The 13,461-nt window shown below is 41.6% G+C and overlaps 1 protein-coding gene across 3 annotated transcripts in view; it reads right to left on the bottom strand.

Moving 5' to 3' along the window:
- Positions 1-1,321: 1,321 nt before the first annotated feature.
- spats2 (spermatogenesis associated serine rich 2) overlaps positions 1,322-13,461 on the bottom strand; it is a 49,702-nt gene continuing 37,562 nt past the window's right edge. For all 3 annotated transcript variants that reach the window (XM_084333782.1, XM_084333784.1, XM_084333783.1), the window contains exons 10-13: positions 12,503-12,612; positions 11,584-11,686; positions 9,974-10,113; positions 1,322-5,054 (exon numbers count right to left, since the gene is read on the bottom strand). In XM_084333782.1, coding sequence (XP_084189908.1) covers positions 4,746-5,054; positions 9,974-10,113; positions 11,584-11,686; positions 12,503-12,612 — 662 coding nt within the window. In that variant the 3' untranslated portion in view covers positions 1,322-4,745. The remainder of the gene's footprint in view (positions 5,055-9,973; positions 10,114-11,583; positions 11,687-12,502; positions 12,613-13,461) is intronic.

Genomic DNA, 13,461 nt, shown 5'->3' with positions numbered 1-13,461 from the left:
ACACAAACCACATAACCAAATGAGTAACCTAAATTAAAAAGGCACCTCATGGGTTGAAAACCTTTGGACAGGTTTTTCCAAAACACAATAGTACCCTCTGCTGGCCGTACTTGGTATTGTGTACATTTGAAATTCTGCGTAAGAGTACGTTTTAATCATTTGAGCAGTTTTGTAGTCCTTATGTTGACACTACAGGCAGAGAATCAGAGTTGTCTTTGCTCATATGCGACTCAGATCTGCGCGGTGAGGCCAGTAACAGCACAAATTACATTGAATCTGATATTTTTCAACTCTGATATGGGCCACGTTCATATGGTCCTAATTAAATCTGATACAAGTCAGAGTGCGAATTGATACGACTTTTACGTCACTCTAGATTGACACACTACATTCACATAATCACATTATTACACTTCAGAAAAGATTACACAAAAAATTTATCAAACAAACCGGTTTGAAAACACATTGAAAGAAGAAATCTTTCACCTCCTGTATCACAAACAGTACTGTATTTGTAAATCTGGTATGTCAAATGTATAGATGTAGCAGTAGCCTACTGTCTATCTGTATGTCATATGTTATGATGAATTGAAAATGGGGGACCCTGATGTAAACAAGACGAAAGTCTTTCTCTGGTCTGCATCCCCAATTGTGTGTATTGAGCCGTACTGTATTGTACCCATTCTGCAATCTGTTGATAAAATGTTCTATCAATCAATCCTCACCCCCATTATCATGCTCACAAATGAGCTGGCCTCCACTGCACATGAACTTGTAAATTAAACCATAAACGGTGTCCTCCATGTTTACGTCCATCTTTGTTATTGTTCATTTGCGCATGCGGGTCAGTTCAGAAGCGTGACCAGTTCACACTGGAATCTGACATTGGCCACATTAAAATTTAAAAAGAAGAAAAATCAAATCAATAACAAAATCAGCTTTTTTCCATCTCAGGAACATTTACAGACCCTCCCCCCGACTCTGTAGCAGAGACACTTATACTATACAGAACTCCGCTAGGGTTCTCACCCGCACCAAGTCCTGGCATAACCCCCCGCCCCCCCCCCTCAACTGGCTTCCAGTCAAGTCCTGCACCAATTTTAAGATCCTCCTAATCACCTACAAAGCCCTTCGCTCCCTTGCCCCCCCCCCCTTTTTATTTTCTACTTAGTTGTTACCTTATTCCTCTGATCTCCTTCCCGTAGCTGCCCCCCTAGCGCCTTGGGTCTCCTGAAAGGTGCTATATACATCCAAGAAATGATTATTAATTATTATTATAAAAAAAAAAAGACAAACACAAGACACTGAAAGTATTGCAAACTGTTTTATTCATAGTAAATGAAAAGTGTGCCATTCAGTGAGTGGGAGGAAGGGGGGGGGGGGTACGGGACAGAGGTGCAGGGGACGACGTCTTTGGTCCATACTGGGTGGTTGGAGGGAGTCAAGAGAAAGGCACTTTAAGTTTTACAGTTGTCTCAGACGTTGTTGAAAATAACAAGGACATAAGGTCTTAGGAAGAATGAATTAACTAGATTTCTTTAAACCTCCAGAGATGAAAACCATATGCCTAGAACATGAATATCACATACCAGATGCCCCACGTGGGAGCATGACAAAATTATATAGCTACATATACGTATATACAGTAAAGATTCTGAGAAGAAAACGATAAAGTAATAGTGTGTGTGTGGGGGGGGGGGGGGGGGGACGACGACAAAAGACGACTTATTCTAGACGATTCTAGACCATCCCCTTTTGGAAAACAACCACGAGAGATAACTTCTTCTACAGGCAGAGAAAAGACGCAGAGACTTTAAAACGGGACGAAATTATTTCTTTGGCGATGACCTAATATTTCTATAGTTTGGAATGTAAAACAGAAAAAGTTAACAGTTTGGTTGAAGAGAGACGGAGAGAGAAAGAAAATAGAACTCCCAAGAAAATGCTACTTGCTTCGAGTCCACCAAACCAAGTCCAGCACCTCGAATACTAGCCATATATTGGAACGGAAAACATTCTGAATTGCTTGCACGTCCAGCAATAAATTATAGGTCGACTGTAAAAATGGGAAACGGGCCTTCCTGCAATAACCAGGGAAACAGGCCTTCCTGCAATAACCAGGGAAACAGGCCTTCCTGCAATAACCAGGGAAACAGGCCTTCCTGCAATAACCAGGGAAACAGGCCTTCCTGCAATAACCAGGGAAACAGGCCTTCCTGCAATAACCAGGGAAACAGGCCTTCCTGCAATAACCAGGGAAACAGGCCTTCCTGCAATAACCAGGGAAACAGGCCTTCCTGCAATAACCAGGGAGAAAATATGAACAAGGTGCCGAATTTCCCCCAAAAAAGTTCAGTCAACAAAAGAGAACAAACACATAAGATTTTTGTGTTACATTACAACCAATTATTTGTCCTTTCAAGCACTGGGGGCCGATAGACCGAAGTTTCAGACCTATGCCACTATTTAGCAAAGACATTAAACTCATGAATCAAGAAACCTGAACCACTACGATTTTCCTATAAATATCAACAGCTAGAATGAGGACGCTTGCCTCGGGGAGGAGGGGGAAAAAATCATTCCAATGAAACGACAAACATTCAGGTCTCTCGTGTCTCTCAACGTGGCTTTACTGCAATCGACTCGTGAGAAAACATTAAAGTAAGACCAAGTTTTATTATTTTCCCTCTCTTTTCGATAGTCCTCCTTATATTCACATAAAGACAGAAGCGGAAAGAGAGACTGTAATTATGTCACGATTGATTTCCTGCAGCTCAACACACTCGCTCTACGAAGACGAGGCGTACGTCAGGGGTCCCCGTCCGTAGACGAGAGGAAACGGTACGCAGGCCGTGTAAAAAGGATCAGCAATGAGGTATTCACCGGCCAATTTGTTAACACTACCAAAAGAAATAAAAGCTAAATCTGCAAGCTCGACAAAGCGTTCATGAATTTTTATCAGGTTCTTACTTTTACAGGTTATCATCATGACAAAGTGAAGCGTGAACATGTATATATATTAAAAAAATCCTACGACTTTACAACCGCGTGTACTTAATGTGTACAGTCACGTCTCAAGAGTACCGCTGGGTCTATAAAAACTGTTAAGTCGCAGCGACGTCCATGTTTGTAGAAAGGCAAACGTGAAGTTGCTTTGTGACTGAAAAGGCAAGCATGTCGATTATATGCTGCTTGTGTGTGTATGAAAAACACCAACTTCAAAACGCAGAGAGAAAGGACCGCGATGGCGGCGAGAGCGCGTCCGTCCCAAGACGTCCCCAAGGCAAAACGGACGAGACTACAATGTGGACAATGTCTTCCCTTAAGATGAGTCTCGACGGGTGACGTCATTTAACAATATAATATTCAACAAAAAGGTAATTAGTCCTCCATCGACTATACAAAAAAATAAAATAAAAAATAGGACAGGCCTCAACTGCGCACAATTCCCTTGACCTGCGAGAGGGCAATTCCTCACTGCATTTAGGCAAGGTTTGAGAGAATGACCTGCGGATTCTCAAAAATACGTTTCATTCCTAGGGCCATAATAAGCACTCAATGTCGTAGCAGCCATGAGAGAGAAAGCTCAGAATTACAATTTGATATGTTTGTTTTTAGTTTTAGTTTTTTTTTTTGATGAAAGATAGTCTGTAGTGTTTCGATTGTGTGTCTGCTCTGTTAACGCCAAATCCCCCCGTTATGCTACAACTACCAGTAAACGTCTGTACTTTCTTAAAAAAAGAAAAAAATATTAACTGGAATGAATCTCGACAAAGGACAAAGAGAAAGGATCTGAAGTGTGAATAAGAGCCAAGATAAACCATGAGGGGAAACAAGAAGTACTAAATATTCCACTTCAGCAAGTAATCATGTCAAGTCTCTGGACAAAAATGTACTGGAATCATTAACCAGTTTCTCTGACGCAGCCAAGATGACTGATAATAGTAAGATAATTACTTAAGAGGACTGATAATAGCATGGCAACCAGATCTCCCAAGAGGGCCATGGACAGAAGCTGCTACACGTGTATGGAATGGGAGTAAATTGGTCTAAATAGCTAATGCCAAAGGAAGAGGGAAGTACAGTCGTGAGAGCTTGTTCAAGTTTGGAGGATGAATGGATCCATGTAAAAAGGTGGCACTACAGCTCAATGGACCGATCTCAAACTGCGCCCCCTCTTCTTGATCCTCCAACCACAGCCGCTGCCTTTCCCCGGACAAAGTTTGTCCCAGGGAAGAGACGGTTGGCGATTGGAGGATGGAGAGGAGAGGGTGGGGTTCGAGATGGGTCCATTGACAAAAATATGTAAACTTGTATTCTATTCTTCATTGAAAGGAGTTAGTAAGGTGGGAAGGGGTCCGGGGTATAGGGAAGGGGGTCGGGTATAGGGAAGGGGGTCGGGTATAGCGAAGGGGGTCGGGTATAGCGAAGGGGGTCGGGTATAGGAAAGGGGGTCGGGTATAGGGAAGGGGGTCGGGTATAGGGAAGGGGGTCACGTATAGGGAAGGGGGTCAGGTATAGGGAAGGGGGTCGGGTATAGGGAAGGGGGTCAGGTATAGGGAAGGGGGTCAGGTATAGGGAAGGGGTCGGGTATAGGGAAGGGGGTCAGGTATAGGGAAGGGGTCGGGTATAGGGAAGGGGGTCAGGTATAGGGAAGGGGGTCAGGTATAGGGAAGGGGTCGGGTATAGGGAAGGGGAGTATGAGGGTTAGTAGACGGGTTCGACAAAGCGGGGGAATTCCAATGTCAAGGGCATTGTGTCCGCGGTGGCCTTTGGGGTAGCCCGTTCTGAGAGGGGCGGTCTTGGCGAATATAGGAAGAGGAGGAGGAGGAGGAAGAGGAGGAGGGGGGAGGAGGGGGGCCTCTCGAGTTGTTGGACTGCTGTGAAGACGTGGGGGGAGCACCAGTAGGACCTTGGCCGTCGCCCCCCGGACCCCGGTTACCCTGGTAACGGTAATTGGAGCGGTTGGGGTTGTGGTAGGCACCGCCGTTGTACCGCTGGCCACTTGAGTGATAACCCGGTCCTTGGAAAGTGCGCCTGTTGCCTTGGAAAATCTGAGGATTGAAACAAAGTCAATCAGTAACGCAAATCAGATTCAATACAAAAAAAAAATATAGATATATACATTTCTATATTTCTTAAAAATCTGTGCTGTATTTTTGGTGAGAATAAGTAGTCTACATGTTACACAAATATGTTGTCAGTGGAATAATGTTGGTCCTTAGTGTCCAGTGAAATGTGCAACCAATGGTTCCGTAAATATGTCCAAGAGATTTTTAAAGGTTCATTTTAAAAAAAGGCAGATTTTAGACATTTGCATTGATCACGTCATTGAAGCGTCTTTGAGCACCTGGAAAAGCGCTATATAAAATAGATGTATTATTATTATCACGGTGACTCCTATTTTCATATCAAAATAAAGGCTACTTAGTTGAAGTTCCATAACTAAGGAATAGCATGTGAAAGGATGAGAACTTTAGGAGAATTCTACTATGTTTTAAAGTTTGGTTTCTCATTGACATTCACTAGTATTGCTAACTTAATGCCATCAGGAAGCCATATTGACATGTCTCAAACTGCAAGATATGGTCATTTAGATTCCCATAATGTCATTGTATGCCATCCAGAGGTTTTAGTGATCAATAGGATATGCTTCTACAAATACTGAACTTGTCTTTTAACAAGACCCGTTTTGACAAGTTAAAATAATAGCTCTACATTCTGACAGCCATCATTAATATAGTGTTAGTAACATGGGTCTCCCAGTCCCTCCACTCTGAATTCCCACTTTATCCAATCAGGAGAGAAGACTCCACATGGAAAAAATTGTCTGACAAAAACAAGAAAGAAAACCTAGTTTAAAGTAAAAATGATGTGCTAGAAACAATAAAATAAATCAGCTAATTTGGTTTGGCAAGATTTCTTGAAATAAATATCTAGGGTTCCCTTTTCTGATTGGATAATGTGGGAACGGGATACCAGAAAAGAAATGTTCCGTTTACTGCAGAGCAGAGGGACCGAAAGACCCATGTTACTGACACTCTATATCAGTGATGTTTGTCAGAATGTAGAGCTATTCAACACTTATTTTAACAAAATACCACTTACAGCATCTTTAACACTTTGAGTGCCAATGACGAGATTAGTCGTCCTAACTCGCCATGCGTTGAGTGCCAATGACGAGTTCTCGTTGTTTAATCGTTATTTCTTTTATTAGCGATATCCATACATTTTTCATCCACCCAGCCTGACGTTATCATTGTGAATGGGTCTGAGCTCGAAAAGGGCAAATACCGCCGCCTATCGTCTCCCGGATGGTAATGCACATCATTGGATTGGATTGGGTGGCCATGTGCATCAGAAAGAAAGTCGGGTCCAGGGTTTTCCCATCTCTGGCATGCAGTATCCTGTTACCAGATTGACTGAGGACCCTTAGAGCAGCGTCGATTATGTGTTTCGGACTATAACGTTGGATCAATAAACACGATCAATATTTGGAATGGCGATCAGGAATTGGATTTATCTTTTTGCAGAACATCTGATGTGAGGTAAGGACTCTATTTTACCAGTATTGGGTTAACCTCTTCCACCAACTGTAGCATGTTGCATGTAGCAACAATTAGATCTGAAATTTGTTTCAAAATGGTTGCACTGTGGTGAAAATAAAAAATACAGTAGATTTCATTATCTGTTCTTATGCACGCCTGGTGATACTAAATCCAAATTGAACTCTGGCATTTGAAAGTAGGGCTGGGCAATTAATCGAAAATAAATCGCGATCTCGATTCATAGACCTATGCAATCTCATTTCTAAGTTATGACGATTTTTTTCCTTCTTTTTTTTACTTTATAAATGATTTTATTGAAACAATAAGAATCGTGAGAGAATCGTGATCTCAATTCTTAGAGAAAAATCGTGATTCACATTTTAGCAAGAATCGCCCAGCCCTATTTGAAAGATAATATATGTATATACCGGTATATATAAATGTGCGAATTGGCTATAATAAGGTAATTTATAAGCCTCCTATTCTATATTCTATAATAATATTTCAAATTGCATTGGTCCGGATGGGAGAATTCAGTACTGTATCTACAGAACCTTCCGTTTAATCATCTTCCCTTTATTAGTTTCCTTCGGTTTTTTTGTACACATGATCTCAAGAAGGTACTGAACGAGATCAGTGGCAGTTTTTAATGTTTGGTAATTATTAGCATGGTGTTATTCACTGTCAAAGATGCAAAGAAAAATCATAATTCCTATTCTCCTTTGTTTCATCACAATTTAAGCAAGCCTAGTAATAGACACAATATTTCTGACACTGAATACATTCCCTGAGGTCCATAGATGTCCCTAGATACCAAGAACATGCAAATGGACCTTGTAGAAGTGGAGCAATATTCCATTTACCTAGGTATATATTTTAGGCGGATTTTCAGAAAATATTCCACGGGTGGAACAGGTTAATCAGATGTTTTTCCATAGCGATCACAACGCGTCTGTGTGTGTGTGTGTGCGTGTATGACGTTAGCGCTGACCATCTGATGTCATGGATAATAGATTTTTCTATTATTCTATATTTTTCTATTTTTCATAAGTACACATATACTATCTGTTGTGAAGGGCCAGATTAACACTGAGAATATACGTTTTATCGTTTTATATAACTTGTATATTATATATATATATAAGCTATATCCCTTTAAGCCTCCGTTTGAATCATAGCATTATTCGCTTTCCTCATTGGATAACGCCCTTGACACTGACAGCGCCAACGGTCGCGCCCCTCAGACAAGTTCAAAGACGAGTCTGGGCAAGTTGAGACATGCCCTTGGACAGCGCATTGATTCCGGTCAAGAGATTCGGTTGCGCCCTAGAAAGCACTCTAAGTATATATATTGTGGAAGGCGCAAACAGTAGCAGTTCGACCGAAGTAATGCAACAGCAGTAGTTGAACCTAACGTATTGTGCAGTTCGTCATTACAGTTAACGCAGTAACGTTAACCCAGTTCGTCTAGTCGCAGAGTCAAGTTCGACCTAACCTAACGTGAAGTAAAGAGCTCGTCATTTAGTGTGAATCGTATTACAGCAGTTCGTTCGGTGTGCAGCATTAACAAGCAGTTCGTTCGTTTAGTAACTAGCGTGAACCTTAGCAAGTGTGTGTGGACTTAAAGTAATTAGTGCCAGAACACGAGGTGAACCTAGCAGCAGAACTATTAGACATGCGAGCATTGGAACCTACCGCGGCGATATCGTAGAACCATTATTGGTGGATTATAGTGACTTGTGGAAACGTAGTACCGTGGAGAAGAGCATCGTTAATACCATTGTCGTTTGGATTTAACTACCCTGAAGATTTGTATCGGGCTAGCTTCGGGGACGAAGCTGGCTGGCTATCATCATTGCTATCGGGCTTTGGGTTACAGCCATTACCCTGCTAACGAGCACTTGGATTATAAAGACCGGATCCGTATGAGAACCCCTTTTCTTCAAGTGACCAGCCTGAGTATCAGTCTATTCTTCATTCCTCTGGAGCTTACAACTCTGTGGGAGGACATCACCAGTCTCCAGCTATACCCTCGTTTTGCCCCACTATATTGCCATCTCACGCCATGCGGCGTCCGGTCTAGTATACTTGGCCTAGGAATTATTCATTCCCACTGACTTTGCTACTCCTGACTTTCTAATATCATTCGCCATAAAAGAGCGACCCAGTAATTATCAGTTGTATCTCTGCAGAATAATAAAATACTGTAAATGATATCTCTTTGTCACCGTGCCGTCTATTTGAGTGTCTGCCATATTAACTGTACTGTCTGGCAAGTAATAATAATAATATGTAGTAGTGGTTTAATCTATCACAATCTTTAATACAGTCAGGGTTTTGTAACCCCTCAGTTACACTATCGATAATCTAGCGTTTATTTGAAAACTATTAATAAATCAGCCGAAAAATGACAACATGTTTTGTGTATTCCACTAAAGGGCTATTATCGCGGAATTTCTCTGAAATTACTAGAACTCTCTGAAACTATACTCTTATTCAAAACAGTATAAAACGGAAATGTACCAATGAAAAAACAATCCGTTTCGTACACTCAAGGGGTTATCTGGTCAAAGGGGCGTGGCACCCAATGTGTTAACAGTCACACTGCTTTATAGTTTGAATGCTTGGCAAAACATACATATTTATAATTGTTATAAAATATTTAAGAAATATAAAAGATTGAGGGCGGCTGGGTGGCGTAGCGGAGATTGCGCTCGTCACCAATGCAAGAGACTCCGGTCTCGACTCCCCGAGTCAGCGTTGCCTGCGGCTTGGGCCAGTCGTCATACTATCTCAATTGGTAGAGGTAGCGGGTGGACGATGGGTGGGGATTGGACGTTGTGGACAGCGACTCCTACAGGTCGGTTGGGTGACGCCTGTACAGCAGAGACAGGAAGTATCGGGGGCAGTGTGAGCCTCCCACGCGTTACTCCTCGCCACTGAGAGTCTGCACTGTCTGGTGAAAAGATGCGACAGGCTGCCGCCTCGTGTACCGGAGGGGACACGTGATGCAAGGCTTCTATCCTCACTACAGCCGACCAGTGGGAGGCATAGTCTAGATACGTTCAAGACAGGGGAGGGGAGAATTGAAGGGGAGAATTGGCGATACGAAATTGGGATGGGAGAAAAATTGAAAAATGAGAAAAAGTGGATAAAAAAAAATATATAAAAGATTTAAATCCAAAAACAGTTTTAGAAAGAGAAAACATGCAAAATTGCTCATCAATCAATATTTACAAACCCCCCCCCCAAGAATATTCATTCGTGAGTAACTGAGTAAAGGGCTTCATATAACAAATAATGTCGACGGCATTCCACAATCGTGCTTTAATTTCACGTCACCAGGTATTTTTTTTTCTTTTTTTAAAGAATGCTTTGGCAGATCTCTCTCATTTTGGAAGGAAACCCCTGCTTTTCAAGCGGACCTGTTTGGTGGGCGGAGGGCGGCCCTCGTGGCTGGAGACGTGTGAGGCGGGCGGGGTCTCCAGCAGCCCGGGGCTGGCGACGGAGGAGGAGATGGAGCTGCAGCGGGAGCGGTTGGAGTAGCCCGTCTGAGGGTGGTAGACTGGAAGAGACACAACGAGGCAAATCACTAAAAAAGGACAATAATTAATAAAAAGGGCAATTTGAATAATAATTAGGGATGCTCGATATTGGCTTTTTTACCGATACCGATATACCGATATTGTCCAACTCTTAATTTCCGATACCGATACATTTTAATGCCGATATCGGCCGATAATATCGGTAGGCCGATAATATCGGACATCATTTCTATAGAAATGTATAAAAAAAAAAAAAAAAAATTGAAAACCGATACCAATATTTTCCGATATCACATTTAAATGCCGATATCGGCCGATAATATCGGTAGGCCGATAATATCGGACATCCCTAATAATAATGTAACGTCAATCCAGATATGAATCTTTAATAATAAGTGGTAGAAGAAAGTTGAAGAATGCAGCGTCAAGCCAGATATGAAACTTTTATACCCTTAATATTTGATTATTGGCCCGCTGACATCTTTCACAGGCTCTACTGGGCTTAAATGTCCCATCTCAAGCTCTGCCCTCTTTTCTTGAGCCTCCAATCACAACTGTTCCCTCAAACAAACTTTGCGCTAGCTTACCAGGAAAGGGACTAAATAGTGCTGTAAGGTTTAGTAATATTTTGAGAGGAAAACGTAGTGCAGGTTAATAATATTTAGGCTGGATAAATGCATACCACCATATTTATTTAGGCCAGGGGCAAGCTTTTAAAAATAGAATGATCGCATAAACAAGAGAAAGTTGTGATTAAAGTTCAAGAAGGCTATAAGTCAGTTAATGTACCGATATTACACTCCATGTACTTCTTTTTATTATCATTCACATTTCTTACATGTCCATTTAAAAATGCTGTGCTGTTCAGTTTGTTCAAAGTCTAGTGCCTGCTGGGAACTCCATGGACTTTTGAAATGTAATGTCCAAAAGTCATACGTTTGATTTAAAAAGGCAGCTTTTTACTAGTGTAGTGCACAGACTACAACGTACTGTACATCCTGCCAGTTAGGGTACCTTGTGTATACCATTTACTTTTAAACGTACTCATAGTATACATTCAGATTCAAATTCTTTATTGCCTATATTTATTGTAACGTTTAATATAACCAATAGGGCATACAGACTCATCTGCACCTTTGTTTACAGTTTCTTTTTCCTCATATTTTTATATTCAGATCAAAATCTTATTGCCTATATTTATGTCTTTCTACCATTATCCTGCCATACAGTACATGTACCTCCCCTCCCCCCCATGATGCTATGACACCCGAATTTCCCAGAAGGGGATCAATGAAGGAATATATTTTCTTATCTGTGTTTGCGTGACATGTATTTTCACATTTACTGCAATTGATCAGCCCCAAATATCAGCTATTGGCCGCCGTGATTTACTAATAATTGTATCAGCCCTAAAGACCAACCCAGAACACATCGGTCGACCCCCAATCACCACTACGACAGACAACATGGAGAGAGGTAGAGCTCTGGACCTGATCCAAATGACGTGATGCTCATCTTCAGTGGTTCGAGCTCGAATGTGAACTTCACAGCTTTTCCAAGGTCTTCGTCATATTTACGTTCACTCACAAAGTGCTGAAAAAAGGATATGCATGTATATCAATCGAATGAACAATGAATCATATTTATCCATCATCATTAACGGCAAATGAGGGCACATGCTGGGAAAAGTAGAGTTTGAGGACAACACACTGCCACGCCCAGGTATCTTAACCCTTTCACTACCAAATGGTTAACCCTTTCACTGCCACACGACAAAGGGTTAACCCTTTCACTACCACACTACAGACGGTTAACCTGATGCTCCTCACTGGGTCATATTCTGTATTCAGACACCACTCTTTATGAATGGGATACATTAAGACCAAACCGGTGATTCAAGTTGGGTAGCGGGATGAGCCTGTCCACGGCTGCGTTCACACTGCAAGCCTTACTGCTCAATTCTGATTTATTTCTCAGATCAGATTTGTTTGGCTGTTCACATTTTTATTATTTTAAATTCCAATGGACACCGCCAATCATATTCGTAGGAACGACTGACCAAGCCAGAGGTACCGCTGCTGGGAATTGAACCCGGGTCTCTGCAGTGGTAGTAGAGTGCTTAGACCTCTACACTACCCAGACGCCCACGTTTTAAATGTCTATGATTTACACCGATATTTAGTGCGTGGGAGCTAGACCGACATAATTCCATGTCAGTTCAATGCATGGGTTGCAGTACACCGCCGAACCACTAGGTGGCTGTGCTGCGTTGTGTTCTACAAATGGCTATATTTTCAAGACTTCTTCAGCCAGTCCTTCGATTTGCTCCATGTTTGTAACGTAGTTAATCACGATGGACAATGGTATGTCGGTGGTGAACCTTTATGTCGGCCGGTGTGGTGAACGTACCTTGATGTCGGCGCGCAGTTCGGTCAGCTGCTCCTCGGACATCGACACCGACTTGTCGGTTTGCCGTCGCAGCTCCTCCGCCCTCTTCTGACGGCCGTCCAAGATGGCCACTGAAACACACAGGTTGCACAATCTGAGCTTTGATTTTTGAGTCGACTTCACTGTTACAGGGTTCCCACAGACATTGCAAAATGAAATTCAAGGACTTTCCCAAGCACCATTTTTCATTTTAAAAAGGGCATTTAAAAGGATACAATTCACTTTTAAATGCTGTTTATAGAAAAAAATAATGATCCAATATTTATGGCTTAAAACCAATTTCCGACAATTGGTTACTTTAATAGAATTTCTTGATTCAAACATTTTTATCATGGATGAACAAAACGTTAAATACGAATGGTTGATTTGAATGTCAAGGACTTTTTAAGCACATTGTTAAAAAGATTATCATTATAATTATTATTATTTTTTTTTAAATCAAGCACTTTAAGCACTTCCAAAGACCTTGTGCAAACCCTGTTCACGGTTAACAAAAAGAAAAGCCCGTCGACAGAAGTCTGCCTGGAGCGTTTCCATGACCTAAATATCTGAATTCCCTCCTGCGTCCGTCTGTGCGGTCGTTCAGCTCAGCGCTACAGTGAGATAACATGCTGGTAGGCCACACCAATAAAACTTGTTTTGGATTTTCAATCCCATGTCCGTTTCAAGTTAATCCCTGACCTTAGTCAAACCTTCCCAACCTCACTGCTGCTAAAAGTATAATAATAATAAAAAGATGATATTCACCATCTAATGCAATTCAAAAGATGCATGTCACCAAAAAAAATGCAGATTATTTTTTTGCACATAAGCTCACATACATCCGAAACCTCTACACAGTTTTTGCACACATTAATTTAGTTTTGACAGTTATTGAGTAAATTGATTTGAATATGGCCATCAGTGATGTCATCTGGGGC

The sequence above is a fragment of the Notolepis coatsorum genome (genome assembly GCF_963971535.1).
Source record: "Notolepis coatsorum genome assembly, chromosome: 17".
Lineage (NCBI taxonomy): Eukaryota > Metazoa > Chordata > Actinopteri > Aulopiformes > Paralepididae > Notolepis > Notolepis coatsorum.
The sequence above is the reverse complement of the archived record's forward strand: the minus strand, read 5'-3'. Positions and strand labels throughout refer to the sequence as shown.